Raw genomic sequence first — 25,505 nt, 5'->3', positions numbered from 1 at the left:
CAGTCATTAAAGTTCCATTTTTTATAAAAAGCATTTTTATGCTGTCCCATATGGATCAGCAATGTCTTCTAAAAAGTCAAGTGTCTATGCACTTACTAGGAACAAATACAACCCTATTGTCCGCACCGTATTACCAAGTCTAGCTTGTGAGTCCTAAAGACTTGCAGTCAACACAAAGTACGATTTCTGGCAACGGCATAAAGTTGCCACGAGCACGTTTCAGATTAGGCCTGCCCTTACTGCCTTGAAGTTTTACAGCTTCTCTTATTTTTCCAAGGAAGACAACAACTAAATTTCCCAAAAATTTAAAGTTAATCCAATCATTAGGTGCATGATTTGATACCAAAACATTTCTCCATGAGTATGTTAATTTTCTTTTGCTTTTTTTGTTTTAATCCTGTGGCTGGGAGAGAAGCACTTCAAAAATCTACTCTTTGGATGAAACCACAAATGTGTTTGGACATCAATCAGACCAGTTCTTCCACAAATCCCTCAAGCTGCTGGTGCTTAACACCAGCAATTTCTGAATTACTGTAAACTTCATAGCAGTGTAGCCGCTCTCCATTTTTGCCTGGTTACTCGATTAAAAACTTCCATAAAAGAAGCAGCAACATTAGGATTAGTTTTAATTACTGGACCTAATTTTTCAAGCCTCTCTCCCCCCTTACCCCCCAAAGTGTAGCACTTGAAAGAAAATGAATGCGTCAATTCAGTAATTGATTATTTCCAGTATTATATGGCTTCGATGGTTTGATACGGAATAAAAAAATCCCACTTTTTGACATCACATGCTCACAGAAAACTTGTAATAGGTATAACTCTGCCAAAGCTTTAAATTGATTCTGCTTTTTCACAACATACAAAACAGACGTGACCTAATAATGAAAAACATGCAAACCAAAACTTCCCCAAAATATGAACCTGTGTGGATATACGTACCAAAGTGCTTCCAAATAAAAGTTTAGTCTAGAAGCATACATAGTGCCAAAGCTGCCAAAGGTAGTGCAGAAGATTTAAGCCTCCAAGTGGTAGCAAGCAATATATTTTACATTGTAACCACCTCTACATTCCTGCGATCGCTTCCAAAGCTTCTCATATTTTAAGAACAGCATTTGACTTCAGAAAAAGCACACTCTTTAATGCACCCTTCCCTTCTCCTAACGTATGCTTTATGTAATTTTATCACAGGTATACAGTTTAACGCTCACAGTGTCCAAAAGTTGTGAAGACTCTGTAACAGACAACTACAGTTTGAGAAGCTCAGGTTGGTTTTTGTTTCCCCGAGTCTCTCACTTATTGAATCGTATTGAGAGAGAGGGGCCAGGAGCTCCAGTCCCCACGTAGTGCTACATACCGTGTGGAAGTTCACATGCATCTCTTCACGGGGAGTATCGACAGTACTAGATTTGATCCTGTTGGTACCATCTTAGCTTTTCATCCCTGCTCCGAGTTCCAAAAACTTCAGATTCTTCACTATTGTACTAAGTAACAAGGATATTATCTCTATTTTATTTAAGTTACGTAGTTTTCAAGGATGTTATGCGCTCTACCAGATACAGCGTATCTTCCTGACAAAGAAACTAGGGGAAAAAATGAAGAACTAAAGGTCCCTTTGAAAATTAGTGAAAACATGATGATTTCAGGTGCAGCTTTATGGAAAGAATGCAACAGTATTTAAATATTTGGCAATCCAACGTTAGTGATAATTAAATCCTTGATTGTTGACCGATAGAATTTTTGTTAAAATTTACTTAGAAAAGCTGGTTTTTGCTATCAACAAAACCAGAGTAACTGGCTTGGAATGAAATCTAGTAACTAGATGTCCAGATGAGATGAGCAATTGGTTCCGTAATTTCAGTATATGTCTGGACAGTCTGAGAAATTTCTATCAAAATAGCCACCTGAGTACAGCCAATCTGAAGTCCCAGTGTATGGGTTAGTGCCTTGATGAAACCATCTGTTAAAAAAAAAAAGGGGGGGGGGGGAGAGAGAGAGAGAAAAAAAGGAAAGAAACAATAAAAGAAAAAAGCAAACAGAGTGAACAGTTATTAATAGGGGAAAACAACAACTTTGCTTCTTTCACAAAACATTGTAAAAACACACTGGTATTTCTTATCAGAAAAAAATTCTCAGGAAATATTCTGAACATGAAAAATAAGGCATTAAACTTCCTACAGAATTATCACCACCTTGTAAAGCATCTTTTTTTTTTTTTTAAATTTCTTTTACGTAAAGTCAAGAAGGAGTATGGAATGGATTTTAAAATTGCTGTCCTACTCCAAATAAAAATAACATTGATACCCTAGATTATATATTGATTATATATATTAATTTTTACTTTAAAAGAATGCCAAATCAGTAACAATCCTTTTTGTAAACCTGTCCAAACAGGAAACTGTTTGTTCTATGGAGCTGTACTTTGCAGAGAACATTACAGATGCTCACTTTTTAGCCACGTTAACTGAAAACAATTTTATGTTCTCTGGAAGAGATTTTCAAAGGCATTAACTGGAATTAGTCTGTAGCTGCTCCTCCAGGCTTTGGGAAGAGAATGCTTTCTCTTGTGAATTTCATGAAATCATGGGAGCATCCCAAAGTTCTTGCCTTTGAAGGAAGCACCTGCAGGAACTGGCCATGAGCGTACACTGGACTGCACAGCATTGGCATCTGTGAAAAGCAACCAGCGGGAGCAGGAGCCAAATCACACGTTACTCCATGATGCATTCTATGACTGAGAAGTCACTTGACTATGCAATCAAAAAAGCAATTTCTGAAGTATCCAAGCCAAGAAGTCCTAAGAGTGTGAAAATAAAAGGCCCTAGAGGGCCACAACGTCTTACTCAACTGCCAAAAGCTGGACAGGACTTGGTTAAAGGAGAGATGAGACTTAACATTTTATTCATTCTAACAGAAATATGACCTCTGTAGGCTTTGAAAAACAAACCCAAAAAATCCAGCATTACCACAGTAGTTAATTATGACAGGTTTCAGCATTTATTATTAGATAATTTCTCCAGGACAACGTTATCAGCAATTTTGCCTTCCAGCTACATTTTTTAATTGTTGACCCAGCAAATGCTTTAAGTGACACTACAAATTGTGCTGTCACGTAGGAAATCAAAACACACGCTGTCTTGAATAAAAACATTTCGAGCAGTATACCAAACTATTCCAAGCATTAAACAATGCCCAACTTCCTTCCCCCTTACCGTGTGTGCCACTCCACTTCATCTTTTGCACGCTCCTTGCGAGCAGCTCTTTGCTTCTCTTCTAGTCTCTCTTTTTCTTTGCTAGCCACATCTAACAAACATTTTAAGAGAAACTTGTTACTTAGCAAAATAGAAACAAAAATGCAGAAAACACAGAAAAGACTGCAGAGAAATGAAATATAGTTCATTTAAGCAAGAGAAAGCATTTGCAGTACACAATCTCACTGAAAAATGAAAATCTCAGGCAACAAAAAACTAAAACTGTCATTTCAGAAAAGTTGCTACTACAAACACAGAGTCGAAACTGAAATTTTGGTGTTTTATCTATCAGAAACACTGCACAGAGACAGCAGGAAAGAACTCAGATTAGGTATAACAGAGAGTGATTTTTTCACTATTTGGTCATGTGTTTTTTCTGACAAACGCCAGAGCAACAGAGCGTGTCTGTTCACCACATGTCTTTCCAGACAAACTCCAGAGCAAGACAGCATGTCTGCCAGTTCCCCCCGAGTTAACAAACATGCAAATACACCGTAACATAGGACAGCAGTCTTGGGATCCGCCTTGGACACATTTTTTCTCCCAGACTTTTCTCGGAGAAAACAGACATCATATATTGTTCAAAAGCATGTTCATTAACACAGGATGAAAAAGCGTTAAGGCTGCTCTGGGAATGAGAAACTGAAGACAGTGTTCCTGTATCAACCAACCTCCCTTCAGTCACCCCTCTCAAAACTTACTAATGTGAAAATATTTCCTCCAGCAAACACATACCCATGTTTCCGTTTTCCATATTTCTGATGTCTGGACGTAGCCGACAGTCAGTGGGAGCTAATATTGCTTCCATACCCTTTTCTAGCTCATTGAGACTCACAGCAAAACTGGTGAAATTGTACATCTTAAAAGCAAATTAAAGATAACACACAAATTATTTTGGCGAAGTGGCACTGGGTTCCCTATACCAAATGGATACAACAGAACTTCCAAGAGAAATTACTGAGTCAAACCTTCTCCCACTGGCTACCCTGAAAGCAAGGTTAAGTTCATACAAAACTAGTTTTTTTGTTGGAGGGGAGGGACAAGGAAGGGCAGAAGGGGATGGAAATCACAGCTTTCATTTTTTAAGCAGTCTTTGCTTCAGAGGATCAAGACAGATTTTCCTCCATATCTGATATTAACAACATGATTTTTACGAAAAAAACATCCACACCTAAAAGATCAAAAAGTCTTGTTGAGACTATTGAAGTTAATATCCAGCTGCCCAGTTAGTGCATTTTTTGGAAGCCTGTCTTCTAACAGCAGGGCCAGCAGAAGGCAATATGTATCCATATTTTAGTCACTCTAAGTGCAAAGATCTCGCACACGGTTTAACCTAAGACACCAGACTCACACTGAAGCAGCAGCAGTCAGAGCATGCATTCCTTCTACCAACTTCGACACAGCAGCGATCCTTTCAGCGCAGGAATGAAGCAGAGAGCTTGCTACAGTACAATTTTACTGCTGCAGCAACAACTGCCAGAGCCTGTCAATATGCGCGCCAAGGACAGACGCTTCAACAAGGTTTCCCTTGAACATTACTCATGTTCCCTTGGATAAGTCACTAGCGATAGCAGTACACAGACTGATTGAAACAGTTACCTGTGATGAGTTTGGTGGCCTACAATTTATTCTCCAAAGCAATTTACTGCCGGGTATGAACTGCACCGTGTCTTGAACCTCTGGCATATCATCAGCCTCATCATTTTCAGATTTAATAACATCTTCACTCTGAAAAAGAGATAACATTTGGTAGGGGAACAAAGGGAAATTGGACAGTTTCATCTAGAGTTCTACAATGACTGTTGAAGAATCTGTTCAAATTTGAGATACTAAACACTCTCCTGTGCTTCTGCCTCACCCCTCCTGTTTGCTTTTCCTCACTCTGTATACTGTTCCTCTCATTTTTATCATAATGTCTTGCTGCTTCTATCTCTGAATAGTCTCCCACCACCTATGTACAACTTGAATGTCCGTTTAAAAAAAATTAATAATAGTAAATTAATGTCTTTCAGAAGTCTTTTCTCTAGCTTCCCTTCTATCCCATGCCATAGCTTAATTTCACCTAACATGACTATTACTTCTTCAGGTTGAAACGAGCCAAGACTGCAATTTAAACCAGTTCCCATAATGGCCTAAGAAAGATAAATAGGGCATGCCTGCTTTTGGATATTGCTTCATCATTTGCAAAAGATTTGGATGTGCGATTAAAAAAACAGATATGCCCTTGTTTCAGTCTGATTTCCTATGATCTAGATTCTAATAACTGTTATCACTGCCAATTTTCTCACTACGAAGACAGCGTACTTAAGTTTATAAATACAGTGTCTTTCCTTCCAAGTTCCTTTGTTACCAGATGCACTGCTATAATTCATATATAAAATCAAATGTGGTATTCTTCAAGAGGCTGCTCTCAGAATCTGAGAGAATCTGACTGTCATAGGACACAGACAGCTACATGGTAGAATTTCAGAGGATTTTACCATGAGAAACCATTTAAAACCACAACAACCAGAAGGGAATTTTGAAGCAATAACACTGTAGAGTGATAGTAACACAGTTTTCCTCTCTCCCCTCACTCCCACCCCCTATTTTTTTCCTGCCCCCTCTGACATGGCTCATTTATTTTATTCAAAAATACCCTATTAAGTTAAACAGAGCCTGTTTTATACACTAGAAAACAGCTCCATATGGTTAAGAGTCTAATTTCAATCCTCTGGTTTGAGTATTCATTATTTAAAAAGACTCTTTTAGACTATTTTCCATGTCAACATCTGGTTTACTGTTAGACAGTTCCCCATCTAAATATAGATTCAACAGGAAGGAAGGAAAGAAAGAGTTGATTTTCATAAGATGAACAGAACTTTATTATTTAAAAAAAAAAAAAAAAAAAAGTCAAAATATAAGCCTGTACCATGACGGAATCCAGAGCCAAAAGCAAGGCCTGTTGTTGCTCTAGATTCTTCTGATGTGAATACATTTTTTAAAAAGTTTGAGCCTCTTAATATTAAGTGATTAGCTTCTGTTTAACTTACCATTTTCATTTTCAATGAGCAACCAGGGTCTGCAAGACCCTGTTGATACCAGGAAACCCAATAGTCCTCTGCTGCACCATACAACATTTTGCATTTTCCATATAACACTGAGGCTTTGGCAGTAACTTACCTGACACTGCTTACATGTGATGAAAAAATCCCGCATGTTTCCAGACCCCTTTGTTGTCAAGGCTACCTACGTCAAATTCTGAAAGGCTGCATCACCAAAAAGCATAACTGACTTAAAAACCATGTAATTACTTTTTTTTTAAAGCCTAAATCCTAATATTTTTACATCTGGAGTTGGCAGTAGAGCCACTTTCCTCATTCAAAGACCGGACAACATCAGCTTGGGTGTTGATATTTGATGACTTCTCTTTGACAAATCTCTAGCAAACGCCGTTTCTATGAGCTCTCTTCAATACCAGCAGCTCACATGAAAGGCTACACAAGTTAAAAGTGCAATGCCTTCCCATGGGACTAACACTGCCCATCTCTGATCCCACCAAAAGACGGACTGTTTTAACCCTCCATTCACCACCATCTGACCATTTCTGTAAAGAAGATGTTTTCCTTTAATTTCTAATATTTCAGTATCTTTTCTCCCTAAAGAATGCTTAACCTTACCGGCTTCAATTTCTTCTGCTCACCACCTCTCTTTTCATTCTTTTTGTAAGTCTCATACGTAGTGGGATCAGTGCACCATAAGCATTCTGTCCACTTGCCATAGATCACGCACAGCTTCTTTCTGCTGCAGAGAAAGCAAAGGAGACTTAGCTTTTGCTTCTTATAAAGCCCTCTAAGCCAAGTCATGCAGATTCTGATCTATATTAAATACCTAGCTTCCTACTTTGTTGTATTTTGTTTCTTTGCAGATTTCTTAGAAGTCAGATATTTGATAATGCAAAGAAAAGGTTTCAGCTTATTCCAGTCTTTCTGGCATTCAGTCCCACAGAACACATCCTCATGACTTAGTCACATGCTTTTGCCACTGTTAAAACGAGTGTGGGTGCAATAAAGCCAATAGTTTACAATACAGAGACTCAGAGTCATGAAACAGGTTTGGGTTTGACTAAAAATTTCTAATAACCATATTCTCATTATTTTAAACTCAAGACTGGAATTGTGACTGTACAACAGTGAAATCAGTTGCAACTACTCTGCATTTTCCCTGGATACCTTTATTTCCAAAGACTGGACTGGAGAGTTTTTCTAATAATGCTTAAAATTATAATCCTAGAATCAAGGGGTTTAATACTGACACAGAGAACAGAAATGGGTTACAATCTGCATTGCTAGCAACTTTGCAGTCACATCAGTTGTGGTCACTATGCCAGCACTAAAGAAATGCCACAGTGCTCAGAAACGGAGAGGCCAAGAGGCTTTTATCACTTACTTTTTGTCCTGAATGTATCCTTCTACTCTGTGAAGCTCCTTCCCAAACAGTCCACATGGTTTAAAATTAAGGACACATTTATCTCCAGTACTGTAGAGGAAATAAGTACATGCTTAAAGCAGCAAGCTCCTAAATACATTAGTAAGTTTACTTTTTTACCTTACTTAGCTTTTTTCATATAGTTACAGTCAGCTGGGGGGTAGTTATTAAAAGCTCCCATTTATTGACAAAAAAACATGTGCAGAACTAATACAGTTTTCACAAAATTCTCCCCCCTCTTCATTACAGGAGGTAATTTATTTTATATAAGGTAAAAAGCTTTTATATAGGCAGTTGGCAGAACAATTGACATGCTTTAAGTTCACATTATCCTACTCTGCAGTCATTTTTCTGTGCTGTACCCTTAAGTTAAGACATTCTCTATTATCAAAACTAAAAAAAGTGCCAAATCACAATCAACACGATGGAGGTCCACTGCAAGCCTCTGACAATTATTCCATTTAATGGTTCTGGAGTTAAATTTAATTTCTGTTCTCTGTCAATAGGGCTGAATTTGAATGGGTAACTCACAAATCTTTGTATCCCATAAGCCATCTAGCCTTGTGCCTTTTCATTAATATTATGATGATACTAAGCCCAGTCCAACTAATACTCTGCATCTGGCGGGGGGGCGGGGGGGAGACAAAAAAAAAAAAAAAAAAAGACAACTCTTTGGACCTACAAAGCAAAGCTTCCTATGTATCTGACAAAAATCAATCTGCTTTGTAACTATCTAACTTGTAACTAAGTTACTATCTGCTTCGTAACAAAAGTGACCATGGACCAGTCCCTACAAGCCAGCCCTCAGTTTCACCATTAGCATTACCTGTGATTTACAATTTCTACTGTTCCATATTGTTCTAACCACAGTTTACCAATAATTACATTATGTACACAACAGGTTGGATTTGTCCATGTGTAAGCTTCATTATGTCTGTAAAGAAAATAGAGAAATAAATCATTTTCTTGAGTTTGAGATGGAATGTAAGCCTGTTTTCAATTCTGTTCATGGCAGGGCAAAATATTTAGCACTCCTATGAACAGCCTGCAGTTAACTTCAAAACAGAAAAGAAACAGACTTTTCTTTATAAGCCAAAAATGTGTGTATCTAAACATTAGTGCAAGTTAATAAAGTGATATCCCCTTTATTTTTCTTCCTCCTCACCGAGTTGAAATAGTAAGTTTTACAGTTGCTGTGCTTTTGATTACAAATTCCAGCCCAACATAAACAGCAGTCCAGCAATTCATCTTTTTCGTTTGCACTTTTAAAGTTGTATGTGATAAAACATAATACTCACAGGAGAACCAGACTGACAAACTAACTCCTAATAGCATCTTCTGTTCAACTACTGCAGCAGCACTGCAAACTTCTTCCTAAAGCTCTTTCTTGTAAACCTCTATCATAATCTAGAGAGTACCTTTTTGTGATAAAAAAAGCACTGAACATAAATATTTGAGTCTTCCAGCAGAGAGGTGAGTCACTACCAGTTCTGACAAAGGTTTGATATGAAGACGCTCCTCCTCAAGGGCTGGTCAGACTAACCCACTTAAACAATTTTTCATTTTACAAACACTGAGTGGTAAAGGCTTTTGAACCTGAAGAGAGTGACACGAGTCAGCAAACTGCGTAAGTGGTTTCCACAAATATGCCACAAGTTTCCAGATCTGTGTATGAGATCTGCTCCAATGTCACTGAAGGCAATTTTGGGGGTGCGTGTGGTTTTGGGGTTTTTTTGGTTGGTTAACACCAGTGGGACATGACAGCACTATATCCATGCTTCATAAACATGACATTTAAAAATCCAATTTATTACTCAATTCCATCCTTTTCCCAAAGATTTACTGAGAAGAAGGAAAAGTCCTAGAATTGAAGAATTTTCCACTTAGTTTCAGTTTGGTTCTAATGTTTTGTGAAAAGCTTTACAAAGATGAGTTAACAGATTCTAAATCCTTAAAAGACATTATTCTAAAAGTGTTCACAATGTTAAACAACAGGATTCCTATTATCACGAGCTCAGCAGAGTCAAAGCCATCTATTCTCACTCATCTTTCCATGCTGGTAAAAGAAATGCTGAAGTTACCTGGTTGGCAATCAATCCATCTTAGGAAAGCTTGCAAACTCTATTTTAATACAAAAAAATACAGAAACAAGCAGTGTCCTCTTTGTAACAAATGCCTTGTACTTCTACTTCCAGTAAGTATGGAGAGAACACTCCTATTTAATGTTTCCAACTGGTCTGTCATTTTCCAGCACAGAGAAAAACCAGATCATTGAAGTCTGACTATTTTCCACAGCAACTTGTATTCAAGCATACTTTAGAACAATGACTACTCTTCAAGTGGGGAAAAAATACCAGAACCCCCCCAAATTCATCCCACCAGCCTTAGCACACATTTTGATTCATGAACTACTCGACACCAAAAGCTGTATAGCATAAAACAAAACACAAGACACTCATGGCCAGTGCTGATAAATTGAAACACTTATTTGTGCTGGAGAAGTGAGGAAGAAGTGCGTTTTCTAATGCATGTTTTGAAAACAGTCATGGTTAACATAAATGCAGTACTTAACATTGACTTGCAATTTTGCTTCCTAAACAGTTACTTGTTCACTCAGGCCCTGTGCAGTTCTCAGGCTACTCAAACCAACAGAACAGTATGAATCACAACACTGAGAGGCTCAAAATTTGATTTCAACTTCTGCTGCTAACTTGAAGCAATTATTTAAAATAAATGCTTTAATCGTTTATATTCCAGTTTAAATCTGTGCCCTGTAATTTGATTAGGCAGAGCAAGAATTTTAATAGTCTTCTAAATAAAGGCTCTCCCTCAAGCAACAAACTTTATTTTTGTCACGTCTGCATTCTACACTAACATTCATAGTTCCTTCTACATTCAGAAGAAATTTCCTCTATTTCCATCACTACTTATATCCAAGACCAGTTCATACTTTTCTAAGCTTGGAAGATTAGATGCTAGCAGCTCGAAAATTAAACTATACTTTCAAAAGAAACTACAGGAAAAGTCAATGCTTGATATGGCAGGCAAGCTGACTCTTTATTGAAACCAAATGTCTAGAAATTTCATAAGACGACATTTCAAAACAACCTCAGAGTTAGGCCTGAGGAAAGCTTTTATAAGAGCATCTTTAGGTGTTCAATTGCAGAATACTTTTTCTGCAACTATTATCTAGTGCATCCTTGTGTCCAACTCGGGAAAGCTCAAGAGTCTTTGTGCCACCAGGGCACAAACCAACTTATGGGAAGTCACATAATTTATGAGACACATACGCAATTAGAGACAAGCCTGGGAGTAATCTGGAGAGGCATTCTTGATTTTAATAGGAAGGCGATCATACACAGGAAGTGTTAAAAGAGGTGACAAGGCAATCCTGACAAGTTTCTCACGTTCCCTTATCACATTGAACAGCTATTCCAAAGATGCAGTTCTTTCCACACAAACATATGCACACAAACAATCAAAACCAACAACAATATTTAAAAGCGAGATGAGCTTGAATAGTCCAGTAATAGAATTTTATCTCTCTATTTAAATTTTACAGGCCTTCACAGAACTAGCTTTCGTAGCATTCAATTTTTAAGAAATGTTAATTTTCATAGTGGTAAAACTGGGTCAAATTGATACAGCTATGCAAGCATGGCATAACTTAAACCAGAGCCCTGAAATTAAGCAGTGAAAATTAACTTGTAAATAAACTCTTACAACCTCTTCAGCAAGATGTTTTTAGATAATCACCTATGAATACCCAATAGAATGATTATCACCTATCTTTTTATTCAAGTAAATGTTAAGGAGATCAACATAAAAAGGGTATTTACTTCTCATACTCACTTCAGAAGCTCCAAAGTAATTGTTCCCCGAGGCTCCGCTTCTATACTCTTTCCCCAGAATTTTAGTTTGGGATAGATTGATCCGTGAAAAATAAAGTCCTTATTGAGGCCTTCAGAATAAAATGCACTAATAGGTGGGTGGTGGCTGACTTGCTCAGATATAAACCTAAATCCTAAATCCTCCCTAGCAACAACAAAAAAGAGCATTAAACAGTAAATATTTTTTTAATGTTACAAAAGAAAAGAGTTACTTGACACTTTAAAAAATTTTGAAGGATTTTTAGATTAAACTGAAGGTGAGACTTTTCCTTTTCTAGTCCCATGACATATTTACAATTAATGAAATGAAAGAATTTGTACTCTGAACACTTTCTCTTTATACCCAAAACCAATCCACATTCAAACACCTAAATGACTTTCTAACCAGAAAGGCATCTGAAGAAGTTTCACTGAAATAATTCATGAAAATACTGAAAGTCTTTGGGCAGCAGGAGAAGGTCTGACTGAAAATTCTTTCCTCCACTACAGACATATCACCCATTTATTTAAGCAAGCTGGAAGTCCTTCAGACTAACTCCTCTATCTGACATGATCAGCAAAACACTATTTAAATTAATTAATCGTGTCTGGTCAGGAAATGTCTTTGGTGGAAGAACATGGACGAATTTTTCTCTGAAAAATTCAAAGAATGCTCTGCCTAAACCTAAAAATAAAATTACCAGCTTTTATAACAACTTCTCAAAGATTTTGAGCTGGTCTGGGGAAAAGAATTTTAGCTATGCTCAGAAATATATTTTAGTAGATTTTTATTTATTTCACTGAATAAACAACCGAACTAGTATGAGAGTCTGCTGACTCAAGAACACAAATAGCCCCAGCTCCCAATTTAAAGTAATTATTACCTAGTTAATTCATAGGTTTCTCCTAACAGCGGGTTAAATGGTTTGCCAGTTCTCTCCCACTGAGAAGCTACAGCAGAAACTGCAAAAGCAGCTACAGCCTATAAGCAAATTAAGAACACATTGTTATGAGAACAGTACATTAAAACTCTAAGTTTAATATATTATATTTGTTGCACATTACAGTATTTCATTATTCTTCCAAAAAGAAAGTGCTATATATTGCTTAAGGCCAAATCATCTGTAAGCCATAGGATAAGGGACACAGAAGTGGGGAAATATAAGCAGTTAATAAAAATCTCATTTCCAAAAGGAATTATTTTCTGTAGTAAATTTTGTCAGGTTACACTCTGCCCCATGCTTCTCCACCTACAAGAAGGACAGCCTGTTGTTTTAAATCTGTTTTTTCCCTATTTTGACTGTCCCCCACACTCAGCTCATTGGGAACAGAGTCTTGCTCTTCCTAGTGTCAGGCAAGCATTATTTCTAACACAGATGAGATTTCTTGAATCATACCAGCAGGTACAAATGATACTTAGAAGCTCCTGCAGGCTGATAAGTAGGGGTATGTACTACACAAACACAAAATACAAGATATACGTTCCAGTTTCACTTAAGTAAAAACAGAGCTATGAGCAATACCAGTATAACCTAATGTACACAGGCCTGGTTTCACCATATTCAGTTCCTTGTTGTGAGACCAGCCAGCTACTATATTCTACTCCCAACAACAACCAGTTTTGGAGAAGAAAAGAGTGGTAAAGTTTGTCCCTGTCACAACAATTTTTCATCCAGTAACTTAAAAATCACAGAGCCACTCAACAAATCAATTTAGGGTGAGTTAAAGCCAAGATTTCATCTTCACAACACATAAAACCACAAAAAGAGTCACAGTTAAAGCAGTCCTGAAAAGGGTTGAGGTCCTTGGGCATCATCAGTTGTGGCACTCTCCTGCACTAGATTTTTGGCTCAAACTGTGCACAGCATCAAGTGTGAAAGTGTCACAAATATCTGATACAGCCACTATGAAACAAGAAACTTGTCTAGACAGACAAATATGGGCATTCTTGTGATAGCCCCAGAGAAAGAAATACACTCAAGTGAGAAATTGTCTTAAAATGAAAGACTCTGGGAGAGAAAAACTTCTTCTGAACTAACCAGAAGGTGGTAGCTGTCACTTACCTGCATTCTTTCCAGGGGGTCTGCATGACTACAAGCCTTATTAATGAGGTATATATGTTCCATATATTCTGTTATCCGTTGAAGGAAACTCAATGGCTCGTTGAAGACAATAGGCATCGTAATCTTAGACAGCTCCTAGGTAACAAAAGGATAAGTTAATTTCTGAGACATAACACTAAATTAACAACTGACAACAAGAATTTGAAAATAAGTTGTGGGTGCGTTTATTTATAGCATTCTTCAAAAGACATTTGGCAAGCCTATAGTAGACCTCTAAGTGCTACAGCTGAAAGGGGTTAGAAGCTGCAGAACCCTACTAGCAGTCTGAAAGAATAAACAACTTCAAAAATTGATCCAGCTAAGCTAGTAAATTCAATTAAAATGTTACCTTCTATTCAGTGGTCTACATAAAACAGAAGAGGTTAAAACTTCCATAGATAGCAGCAATAATGTGCCAACCAGCTCACTACTGATATTTAAGTACCACGCATTCCTTTGAAATCCTCACATACCTATTTACATAAAATCTAACTATTTTACTGCAGTAACCACAAATTATTTTTTGAAAGGAACAGTTACATAAAGCATAGGATTTGAATTGTTCTAACAAACTTTAGTGGCTTTATTTAAGCAACCTGTTATTTGCATCAGAATGTTTCTCATTTCACATGTCGATACAAGACAGACATGAAGTTCACACAGAGGTTTCCAGTTCCCCAGGTCTTTTACTATATCCAAGCAAATTTGGCTGTTTAATTAAAAAGTTGCACTCATGACTGAGCACTAAAGCATCATTTAAGTGCTTAAAACTTAGCGGACAGGAGAATGCCACCAGATGAAGTTAATGCAACATTTTCCTCCCATTGGCACAGGCAGTAAGGAAAAAAAAAAAAAAAAAAACATTTTTACCCCTAACTGACTTAAATTGATTTGGTCCAAGCCAAGCATCCTAGTAGATAGGTCACTCATCCTAACAAAAGGAGTTTTGGCAGTACAGCTGCATCTCCTAGATGACATAAGTTAAGCTAGCAGAAGGGCTCACTGACTTGTCTGTTGCATTCACAAAGAACTGTACTGGCAGACCTAGACTAGATATGAATGTAATGGCTTAATGCTTCTAAAAAGCAGCTATGGCAGCAAGGCCCTCCAGTGTAGAACATCATCTTCATTCCTAATAAGAATGAAGTAATCAAACATGTAACTGAATTCTTAAAGGATTAAAAGAAAACAGCAGTGATTGCCAATAACGATGCAAGCATGGGGGTCCTTTAACAACAGAGCAATGTAAAGGTCTGTGTCTCTGAGTCCAAGAACAAATCTTATGACCCAATGGCATCACACCATTAATACCCCAAGCCTACAGTGGGCTCTCTAAGAAACTCTAACAGATCCCAACTTTTCTATCCCTTCAATCAGAGGAAATCAACTTTTTTGGCACAAACTGCTTAAATTGGGGGGGGGGGGGGGGGACGGGACCAAGCCAAAATAAAGCCCTAAATCACATTTTGCTAAGTAAAGAATAAAAAAAGCACAGAAGAGAGCATTGTGTCAATCAAACCATATTTTACTATATTTTTAATGGCTTTAGTCTAGTTCTTATACGACGGCATTAGAAATGCCAATCCACATGCTCCAACAGGTATAGAAGGTAAGGAAATAGTACTGTTAGTAAATGAATGTTGAGATTTAGAGAGTTGCAGTTTAAGATGATGTTCCCTACAGAAAAAAAAATGCAAAACGCACCAGGTATTATTCTATGTTTTAAGGTTTAAGCAATAAAATTAACCAGTTGAAGTTAGGAGACCTAACATCAGCATGTGTCATCCAAGCTAACTTACCAGTCCAATGCATTTTTTTAATATGCTCCACACACTAAAGTCACTTCTAGAAAACATTGGGGCAGGTAATGATGTCCTGTAATTGGAAAAAAACAACTGTCATTATCAGCCCCTTAAACAAGACGACATTTTCATTTGTAGGTATTGAAGTAATTTATAAAGGAAGGAAAACATTAACCTAGAGTTGACATAGGAAGCAGACAAGTGAAATGTCTTTCCAGTTCCAGAGAATTAACCTCTTCCAATGAGTAATGCCCCAAAAGATAATGAGCCAGCACATACTCACTTATCCTTTACTATGTAGTACTATGTGTTTACCTGTGTCTCTTAATTCCATTTTCTTGAATCTCTGTCTCTCCGTTATGCTTTCCAGTCCTACTGCTTTGGTGTGGATCTAGATCAAGCATTTCTGCAACTTTATGATTTGCTTCTGAAAAGTCTCCTGAAGAATTGTCAGAATCAAAGCCTGTATAAAAACCATAAGGCAATAGTTTTCTTAGGAACCTTATTATGCCACAGAGTGCCACTCACATTTTGTAACTCTCACAGCGTAAGTACACTTATACCAGGTTACTTTATTTTAAAGAATATCAGAGTGAAACCCCCTTATTAAGTGACCTAATTTCCAAGAGTACTGAGAGCCAAGTATTGCATTAGAATCAACCATTCTCAACTGATTTTTCACACTGCTGAATATAAAATCAATTTAGAATCTTACAAGTTCTTCAGTGGCTCCTAATCAGGTTAGCTGTATTGTCTCTTCTTCAGAGCTGCAGTGTGATTACAATAATTTTGTTCAGTTACGTAGTTTTCCTCAAAGACGTTAAAAAAATTTAACTTAGTCTACTTATACTGCTAACAGGTAAGGAGCTAAAAAAAGAGAAAAGGGCCATTTCACAATCCAGCAGCAAACATCCAGACTACTAGAGCAACAGAAATGCAAGATATCTAACTTCTTTTTGCCATCCATGTGTGCAAATCATATAACACTTCCCTAATGGTTACAGCAAGAGCCTGTGGACATCAAGACGAATCATTCCCTGAGCTCTACAAGTGACCCAAAGCATGACCTACAGTCGGTGGCTCCATTTCCTATGATCCAGTTCCATCCACTTGGGTAGATAGCTACTGGAAACACCACTGTAACTAAATGCCAGCACCCCCAATAACAACATGCTTTGAACAGCTTTAACCATAAAAAAAGTTAAACCAACAGGAATCTAAAGGAACACAAGCTTCTGTAATCAAGCAGCCCTAAGTACAAGTTGGACTAAACAAACAATCCAAGATTTTAGTCTAACTATTTTATTTTTTTTAAGTCACACTACTTCCCCACACACACTGAGAATAACAACAATTTATTTTTGCATACGCCTTTAAATAAGAAAACAGTAAAAAACTTTTTATGCATATATACACAAACACTTGGTCACTATCAACAGCAACAGGCCTCTTGTCTATGCTGCTACACAGACAGACTGCAGAAACGAAACAATTGTTAACGACCAATAAGGATCAGTTGCAGCGTCAATACAGAGCACCCTAAAATGATGCATTATTATAGTCCCCCTTCACAACTGTCACAGTATCACTACAGAAAGCCCTGCTGATCATTTGGTGTCATAGAATCATAGAATGGTTTGGGTTGGAAGGGACCTTAAAGATCATCAACCCCCCTGCCATGGGCACGGACACCTTCCACGAGACCAGGTTGCTCAAAGCCCCATCCAACCTGGCCTTGAACACTTCCAGGTAGGGGGCATCCACAGCCTCTCTGGGCAACCTGTTCCAGTGCCTCACCACCCTCACAGTGAAACTTCTTCCTTACATCTAATCTAAACCTTCCCTCTTTCAGTTTAAAGCCATTACCCCTTGTCCTATCACTTCATGCCCTTGTAAAAAGTCCCTCTCCAGCTTTCTTGTAGGCCCCCTTTAGGTACTGGAAGGCTGCTACAAGGTCTCCCCAGAGCCTTCTCTTCTCCAGGCTGAACAGCCCCAACACTCTCAGCCTGTCTTCATAGGAGAGGGCTCCAGCCCTCTGATCATCTTCGTGGCCCTCCTCTGGACTCGCTCCAACAGGTCCATGTCCTTCTTATGTTGGGGGCACCAGAGCTGAACACAGTACTCCAGGTGGGGTCTCATGAGAGCAGAGTAGAAGGAGAGAATCCCCTCCCTCGACCCGCTGGCCACGCTTCTTTTGATGCAGCCCAGGATACGGTTGGCTTTGTGGGCTGCAAGCGCAGGTTGCCGGGTCATGTTGAGCTTCTCGTCAACCAACACCCCCAAGTCCTTCTCCTCAGGGCTGCTCTCAATCCATTCTCTGCCCAGCCTGTGTTTGTGCTTGGCGTTGCCCTGACCCACGTGCAGGACCTTGCACTTGGCCTTGTTGAACTTCAAGAGGTTTGCACAGGCCCACCTCTCAAGCCTGTCAAGGTCCCTCTGGACGGCAGCCCTTCCCTCCAGCGTGTTGACTGCAGTGCACAGCTTGGTGTCGTTGGCAAACTTGCTGAGGGTGCACTCAATCCCACTGTCCATGTTGCTGACAAAGACGTTAAGCAGTGCCGGTCCCAATACCAACCCCTGTGGAACACCACTCGTCACTGCTCTCCACTTGGACATTGAGCCGTTGACTGCAACTCTGAGTGCGACCATCCGTAAAGGAACATTTTTGTTGAAAATAATTCAAAGAGCATTAAGTCCCTTCTGAGTGCCACAAGGGTCAATTCTTCATCAAGAACCATAAGACAACTTTAGTTTCCAGCTTCCAATTTAAGAGTCAGAATCCAAAAGCAACATGAAAACACGCATATTTGCTGGCATACAATTCTTGCCACAGTTTTAAGGAAAACACTAACATCATTTTTGTATTCCTTTCATTCCAGCTATCACAACCTGGGCAACCACTTCTCTATGTGCTGACAGTTACCATCGCACTCAGCTACAGCCTATCCCAAAGTCCAGCTGTGGGTACAGAAAGATCCCAAAATATTACAAAGCATATAAGCACTCTAATGGAGTAAAGAAATCAGTTTTGACAAAGATTATTTCAATTTTAAATAGAGTAAAATGTTGTGATCCTGTGTCATTGATTTTTAAAAATAGAGAGTATCTATCGTAAGTAGTACTTCAACTTTTCTTTTTGTTAACATCTCCAACAGGGTGCTTTTACTTTATTAGAGCAATTCATGCAAGGCACACATTCAGAAACAAAAAGTTGCATTTTTTCAGGGAACAAGACCATGATAATAACACTCAAAACTGCACAAGGAAGTACCACCGATATGATCTTACTTGGTAAACAGCAGGTGTAATGGGTGATGTCATATATTAAACCATCTCCTACATTTTGATGTCACAAGCATGTAATTACACAGCAATAACCACACCTTAGCAGTGTTAGTACTAAATTGGAAAGTGTGACAGTCATATACGTATTCAGGTCATTAAAATGAAGACTACCCTGAAACACCCGTCTTAAAAAAACCCACATGCCTATCTTCAGTTAACCCACAACAAAATATTTATAATGTAAAAATGGCATTTCTAACCACATATTAGCTTTTTTTGGAAACTGTTACAGTACAAGGAGATGGAAAAGGCAAGTACTGTAGGGCATAACAAAATAACTTTTATTAGTTTGACTGATGAAATTGGGAAAAACAGATGAGCTTTCTGGTGCATGTGCCCTCACCCAGAAAGCTGATCAAGCGCACACAACGTAAGGAACAGCATCACATTTAATGGGCACTTCAATGAGATAAACACACCTAAATGTAAAAGTAAAGCTTCATAACAGGAATAGTCAACTGGCTTATAGGGGAATAGTTATGAAAAATGTTACTGGAATTACAGTCTTTACATTGTACCTGAAACCTTGCAAATCCTATCACGTGTTCATTGTTTTTATCCACACTAGTCTTTCTGTTTCTCCATGATTCAGAATTGGTTTGCCCTGTTCCTGTACAGCACAATGGGAATTTAGATTCAGCTATATATATATTATTTATGGACAACAATATGTCATTGGTAAGCGAATAAATGCCAATTCAAACAAGTGTCTTGCATACAAACAACAAAAATTAAATGGCTGCTCCAGAAAAATAAGATATATCAGAAGTGTAAAGTCTGCTTTATTAGAGTGCAACTCCACCTAATTACTTTAAAAAAACAAAACAAAACAAAAAACCCAAAAAACAAAAACCAAACCAAACAAACAAACAAAAAACCCACCAAAACAACCAAACAACCAAAACAAACAACCAACCAAAACAACCAAACAACCAAAACAACCAACCAAAACCAAACCACTAGGGTACACAGCTAGATAATCACTATACTTTCAACCTTAAGTATCAGCTGGCTTGTCTACTACAAGCCCATTGAGAAAGTTTTAAAAGCTGTTTCTCAATGAAGTTCTAAGTATTCTAGTTCTGTGAAGAACTATCCAGAGAATTTTCTTCACAGAGGAAGTACTGATCTGGAATAAAAATAGTTTACTGAAATGATTTGTTGTAGTTTTTCTAAGTTACAAAAAGAGCCTTTCTCCAGCTGCCATTAAAGCCTTGAACTTGCAAAACTGAGTATATAAGTTTTACTTAGAGTACAGCTTTTATAGTGAAAAGCCACTGGGAGTGAGGATAAAAATGGGATTTAAAAGGGGGATAGGGGACCACACACAGAAATAAACTGTCAAAAATTAGCTTAATCAAAAGTCCCAACTTATGTGTGCTAAGGATGAAACAAAAGCTTTTAAAAAGTCTTAAATTTTCGAAGTCAAATACTTAAATTGGGTGCCAACATTAATCTATTTCAAGAGCTTAAAGAAAAATGACTTGCCAGTAACTCTAGTTTTCTTAGCCTTCTTCTTCCACATCCTGCAAATGAAACAAGTCCACCCAGACTATGCTATACATCCACCTACGAGGGAGCAGAGAGGCACACTGTTCTATGAGTCATGTACGAAGACACAAGACCGCCCCTTTCGTACAGTCAGCAACTTCCTTAAATGCTAATTAAGCCTTGTCACTCAAGACAGAAAGGGAATCAAAATAGCGTAGTACTGAGAACCTTCAGACCTAAAAAGGGCATAAGGAGTAGGGATAAATATGCTGGAAATGTACATAGCAAGTGAAGCAAGAGGTAATTTTTTCTTTGCCAGAAATTACCATTCTCCACTTTTCAAAACAAGTCCATCTTCACAACACATAGCCGTATCGTGCTGCTCCGACAGTAGGTGGGCGGGCCTTTCACAAGATCTGCAATACTTAAACATTATGGCAGAATCCGCTGATTCAGTTTGATCCAGACATGATGAAAATATATAAATTTGGCAGCAGATACCTCACTTCCTCCTCCCCAAGTGAAAGCAATAGTTTACAGTGAACAACAGCCAAGCAATAGGAAACAGAAGGGCAACATCCTCACAAATACACCAGGCTGGATTAACCTCATGGGCACAGAACAGATTTCCATGGAATTGCAGGTTAATATTTAAAAATGCAAAATTAAACTATTCATGGTTGTCAAAAATAAATTACCCTGGTAACTAGCCAAGCATTTTCCTGTTCTGTGGCAATCCTCTCACAAAACACTTTGGCAAACAGATATCTGACAGAATTAATGAAGGATACAGTTCTGACAGAGCAGAACCTGATGGCACACAGTCTTTAATAAGTTTGTGATGAGATTAATAAACTCAAGGTGACATAGGCTAGAGGCAAGTGATCAAAGCTATATGCTCCCTGTCTCACATAAAATTTCAAAGAATCTGAAATCATCAAAGGATTGACCACTTTACCTGATCCAGTCTCAGAAAAGACTACCTCCTGTATTGAGAAAAAGCAGATGCTGTCCTGTCAAGAATTAACTGAGACCACAGGTAACGTTCCCAAGAGATTCCCGAAGGGAGTACTCATTCATGAAGTAAGGATGTCAAGTGTCCGACTAATCAGCAATGCCAATAACCTCTGAATGTAAAGAAACTTCTCTCCATGGAAACTCTACCGGTCACTAACTCGATTCATCACCTATATAACACAGTCCATCCTGCACATTTACAGGTGTAATCATCATCCAGTCAGGGTCAAATCATCTGCCAGGAGGATGATTCCCAACCACACAGCATGCAATTCCATCACATGAGCATGTCTTTTGGATGTGATGGGGACAGTGTCAGAAGCAGGAAACTTCTCAGCCAAAGAGATGAAATCCTCCACAACAAAAACCAGGGGTCTCCTTAGGATAGATTCATGTTCTAGAAGTGGATGTCATCAATTAGTAACTACAGAAAAGTTGTGGCTTCCTCAAGGAGTGAACTCATAATATCTTAAAGGAGGCAGCATACTACTTGGGCTGCTGCTGAGACTGCTGCAGAATTCTAAAGTGTAACTTCCCACAGAGTTCAAGTGCTCTACTAAGCCTGGTTTGCTACTTATAGGACGCAAACCACAGTACCCAATTACTAAAATCAGTGAACTTGTGGAAACACATTGCAGCTCCCTCTGGGGAAACCAGGGCCCAGGACTCTGCGGGAGCAAGAGGAGAAGAGTATGGTCTACATGTTTTTTTCATCTCAACATGAAGCTAAGACACAGCTGGAGAATATTCTTGTTCCCGGTAGCCATGTCCCAATCCTAGACTTAGAGCAGAACAAGCACATGTCTAAAGGTGGCTTCTGCCCATCTGCTGATCTGACCTAAAGGAAGGAGAGTATCCTTGGAAAGAACAGACTGAGGAGTCTGCCAAGGGTCTTTCATTTTTTTTATCAAAATTTGGAACCTCATGTCCTGAAGTTTTCACTGTGGAACGTAAAAGCTCACCTTGGCTCAGAAAGGACCTAGATTCTGAACTTGATCTCCTGAGACTACTGGGTCTACACCTACCATGTCCAGACCATCCAAAAACTAAGAGAGGCAGGCACAATCAGGACCCATTAGAACCTAAAAAGTTCAGCAAAGCACCATCTGAAAGATACACCGTCCGAAAGATACACCGTCCATGGTGCTAACAGGAGCAAAGAGTTGCTACAGGCATTGGCAGTTGGGGAACATGAATGCCAAAAGACCTATTTACAGTTGTTCTTAGCATCACATTTATGTATGACTGGGACAAGACACAGCTACAAAGAACTAGGTCTAGACTTCACTAGGTTTGTGCAAGTAATCCATCAAACAGTCAGCATCTTCTAAAGCATCTAGCTGGAGAAAGAGATTGAGCACCTGTCTTTAAAGGCTGTCCCGAGGGAGAAAGAATCTGAAACAAACTATCCCAAACTTAGCACTCCTCTTAAACCAAGTACCTGTGGGGCACGCTCCAGGGCAACATATATAAGGGAAAAAAGTTCAACCTCATTTAGTTCCTGGAGTGGCTGCTGCAGACCAAACACCCTCCACCAGAGGAGGGCTGTGCTGAGAGCCTAGAAAGACACTAGATCTTCTTTTGCTTAGAAACTTCTCTCCTGCCATCACATTCCTCCCTGTGGAAGAATAAGATGAGGACAGGACAAGGAGTGCTCACAGAACTGATGCACAACATCCCACTTCTGAGCAGAGCCAGCCAAGACTGCAAGGTACAAGAACATCTCATCCACAATAGCTCAGAAGTCATTATCACTTTGAGCACTTGCAGGGAGAATCAACCTTTTGAGGCTCAGGAAAGGCAGAAAAAGAAGAGGAAAGAGGACAAAACCAGAGTGTTCAAACACAGATGACTCAAACACTGGGGGCTGTGTATTTCTGCAGCAAGAGACAAAGGAATGCATCAACATCAAAGCTGTACGACACAGACCTCATACTTAGAGGCACATTTCTGTTCACCTTTTTCAGTGGAAAAAAAATCTAGTTCATTTATAGCTGTGGTCCTGAGCTCTTGGAATTGAAAGATTACTAAAGACATACAGGAAAAATCCATTGTGTTTTCAAAATTTTTATGGTACAATGATTTGATTTTACAGATTAATCTGGAGTACTAGCCCCTACCACTCCTAGCTAGCATGAATGCAATCCAAATTTCCTTCTCTTCTCCATGACATAATTGTGACAAGTCCTGTACAGCCCGCTGTCAGTCACGTTGCTTCACCCAGCCCCCTCTGTTTACTCCTCATATGAATTTCCAACCAACCATGTCTAAGTCTACCTTACCCACTTAAATATACCATGAAACTTCCATTCCTCCAGCTTTCATGCTTCCCATTATTCTCTTTTCATCCCTGTGATTCTACATTAAGCACTCTACACTCACTATTGCTGGCATTTCTCATTTCACCTCTATTACTGAGCAGGATTTCTGAGCAGACATTTAAGTGGAAGACTTTAAAATTGTTTGAGATCTTTGAAAGGATTTTTTTTTTATTAAAATACTTTAAGCATTTTATTTCACCACTAAAACCATGTAAGGCTCTTATAAATAACCATTCATCCTTCTTAGTTCAAAGAAAAGTACTATTTGATACACTGCTCAAGTGTGAAGTGATTCATGTTTGCTTTTCTAGAAACAATACTAGATTGCAAAGACTTTTGGCTCCCTATCTTGAAAGCATACTTTTACAGTAATTTTTTTCTGACTAGAAAAACATATTCTGCTTCAATTCTTCACAGTAAATTTTCCATTAAAATAAAGAAATGAGTGAAATAACAATAAAAATAACCCACGGAAGAGATTACACATTTCAAAGGGTCTTAAAAGCATTACTTCTCAAGCTGCTATTAAATTACCTGCATTTTACAGAAAATGAAAGCAAGACTTGGCCACTAAAGGACTGTTACAGTTGCAAAATGATAGCCAGTATTAAGCTTTAATAAAAAAACCCCCCTCATTTCCAAGTCTGAACCTGAATTATAATTCTTCCTTTCTTCTTTTAAGAAGATAGCACTACAAGTTTTACCAAGTGTCTTAATTTTATTTATTAACAACAATATATTACTAGCCCCTCACCATACACACAATGCAGTTTATAGCTTTTTTTTTTTCCTTGGCACTGTGCCCATCACTCACCTGTAACGGCATCATAAAACTCTTCTTCACTATTCATCCTTCAGTGTGAAATCTCTGTACAGCCAATCCAGCTTCCTCTAATGCATCGTTGAACTTGATTTAGAGATTAAGTATCTGTGTGCTGTCGAAGTCTTTTGCAAATACCCAGCTGCTTTAGATGATCTGTTTGTCAAGACAGGGAAACAGAATTAGCAACTTCCACATTTCTTATGTGCACAAACATGCACACTTGACAAATACTAATTTTCCTATTTCTTCCCATGGTAAAAGATGGATTTTTGCATTCATAAGTAAACAGCCTGCTTTGATACCAAAGTCATTCTGAAGACAAATACTACCTACCACAAGAACAGCTGATGTACTACACCACACTCCTCTCCATATAAATACATCATATACATTACTGTAAAATATATCTTATTTACTGCAAGTTAAATTTCAGGCGAGTACAGCTAGAAGGAGCAGAAAACTGAAGGAAGACAGGCAGCTGGCAAAACAAAAATTCTCCTCTTCAGCAACAGGATAAGCCTTACTGCATCAGCTGGGAACAAGAAAGAGAACCTTATATCTCAATCTCACTGTTGCACAAAAATGTTGGGCCAAACTCTACACCATGCAATCAATAGCTAATGACCACTAGAGAAGTTTTGTCAGGCTATTGCTATGAACTCTTGAAGACGCAACTGGAGATTGTTCCCTCTAGAGGGAGAGTATAAAGAAACAACAAACTTTTTCTCAGTAAGACCAAGCACACTGCAAATAACTTACAGATTTCTGAAGCATTCCAGCTCTACTTTATGGATAGGCTAAATTAGATTTTTTCCAGATGGCTGGCAATGGTGTAACGTAAACATTTTTACTTCACCCAATTTTAGTCTAAGGAGAATAATGAGAAAATTTAGTTTCCACTCTTACAAACGTTCATCAGGTACCAATGATGAGCCAAGTACACAATGATAAACGACAGCATGACAATGCTATTGATACCTCCTCCAAAACAACCTCAATCTGTCAGTCTCAATTTTTTAT

The 25,505-nt window shown here is 38.4% G+C and overlaps 1 protein-coding gene across 2 annotated transcripts in view; it reads right to left on the bottom strand.

The window, feature by feature from the left end:
* Positions 1–803: 803 nt before the first annotated feature.
* Positions 804–25,505, bottom strand: part of OSBPL2 (oxysterol binding protein like 2) — a 38,592-nt gene continuing 13,890 nt past the window's right edge. Inside the window, exons 3-15 of one of the 2 annotated variants that reach the window (XM_050907334.1) lie at positions 24,477–24,638; positions 15,804–15,951; positions 15,486–15,561; positions 13,648–13,782; positions 12,469–12,566; positions 11,568–11,750; positions 8,542–8,649; positions 7,677–7,766; positions 6,908–7,028; positions 4,848–4,976; positions 3,984–4,107; positions 3,210–3,300; positions 804–1,957 (exon numbers count right to left, since the gene is read on the bottom strand). In XM_050907334.1, coding sequence (XP_050763291.1) covers positions 1,855–1,957; positions 3,210–3,300; positions 3,984–4,107; positions 4,848–4,976; positions 6,908–7,028; positions 7,677–7,766; positions 8,542–8,649; positions 11,568–11,750; positions 12,469–12,566; positions 13,648–13,782; positions 15,486–15,561; positions 15,804–15,951; positions 24,477–24,513 — 1,443 coding nt within the window. In that variant the 5' untranslated portion in view covers positions 24,514–24,638 and the 3' untranslated portion in view covers positions 804–1,854. Of the gene's footprint in view, positions 1,958–3,209; positions 3,301–3,983; positions 4,108–4,847; positions 4,977–6,907; positions 7,032–7,676; positions 7,767–8,541; positions 8,650–11,567; positions 11,751–12,468; positions 12,567–13,647; positions 13,783–15,485; positions 15,562–15,803; positions 15,952–24,476; positions 24,639–25,505 lie in introns of both variants that reach the window. The other variant, XM_050907333.1, reaches the window with a different exon arrangement.

Source organism: Gymnogyps californianus, chromosome 17 (assembly GCF_018139145.2).
Source record: "Gymnogyps californianus isolate 813 chromosome 17, ASM1813914v2, whole genome shotgun sequence".
Taxonomy (NCBI): domain Eukaryota; kingdom Metazoa; phylum Chordata; class Aves; order Accipitriformes; family Cathartidae; genus Gymnogyps; species Gymnogyps californianus.
The sequence above is the reverse complement of the archived record's forward strand: the minus strand, read 5'-3'. Positions and strand labels throughout refer to the sequence as shown.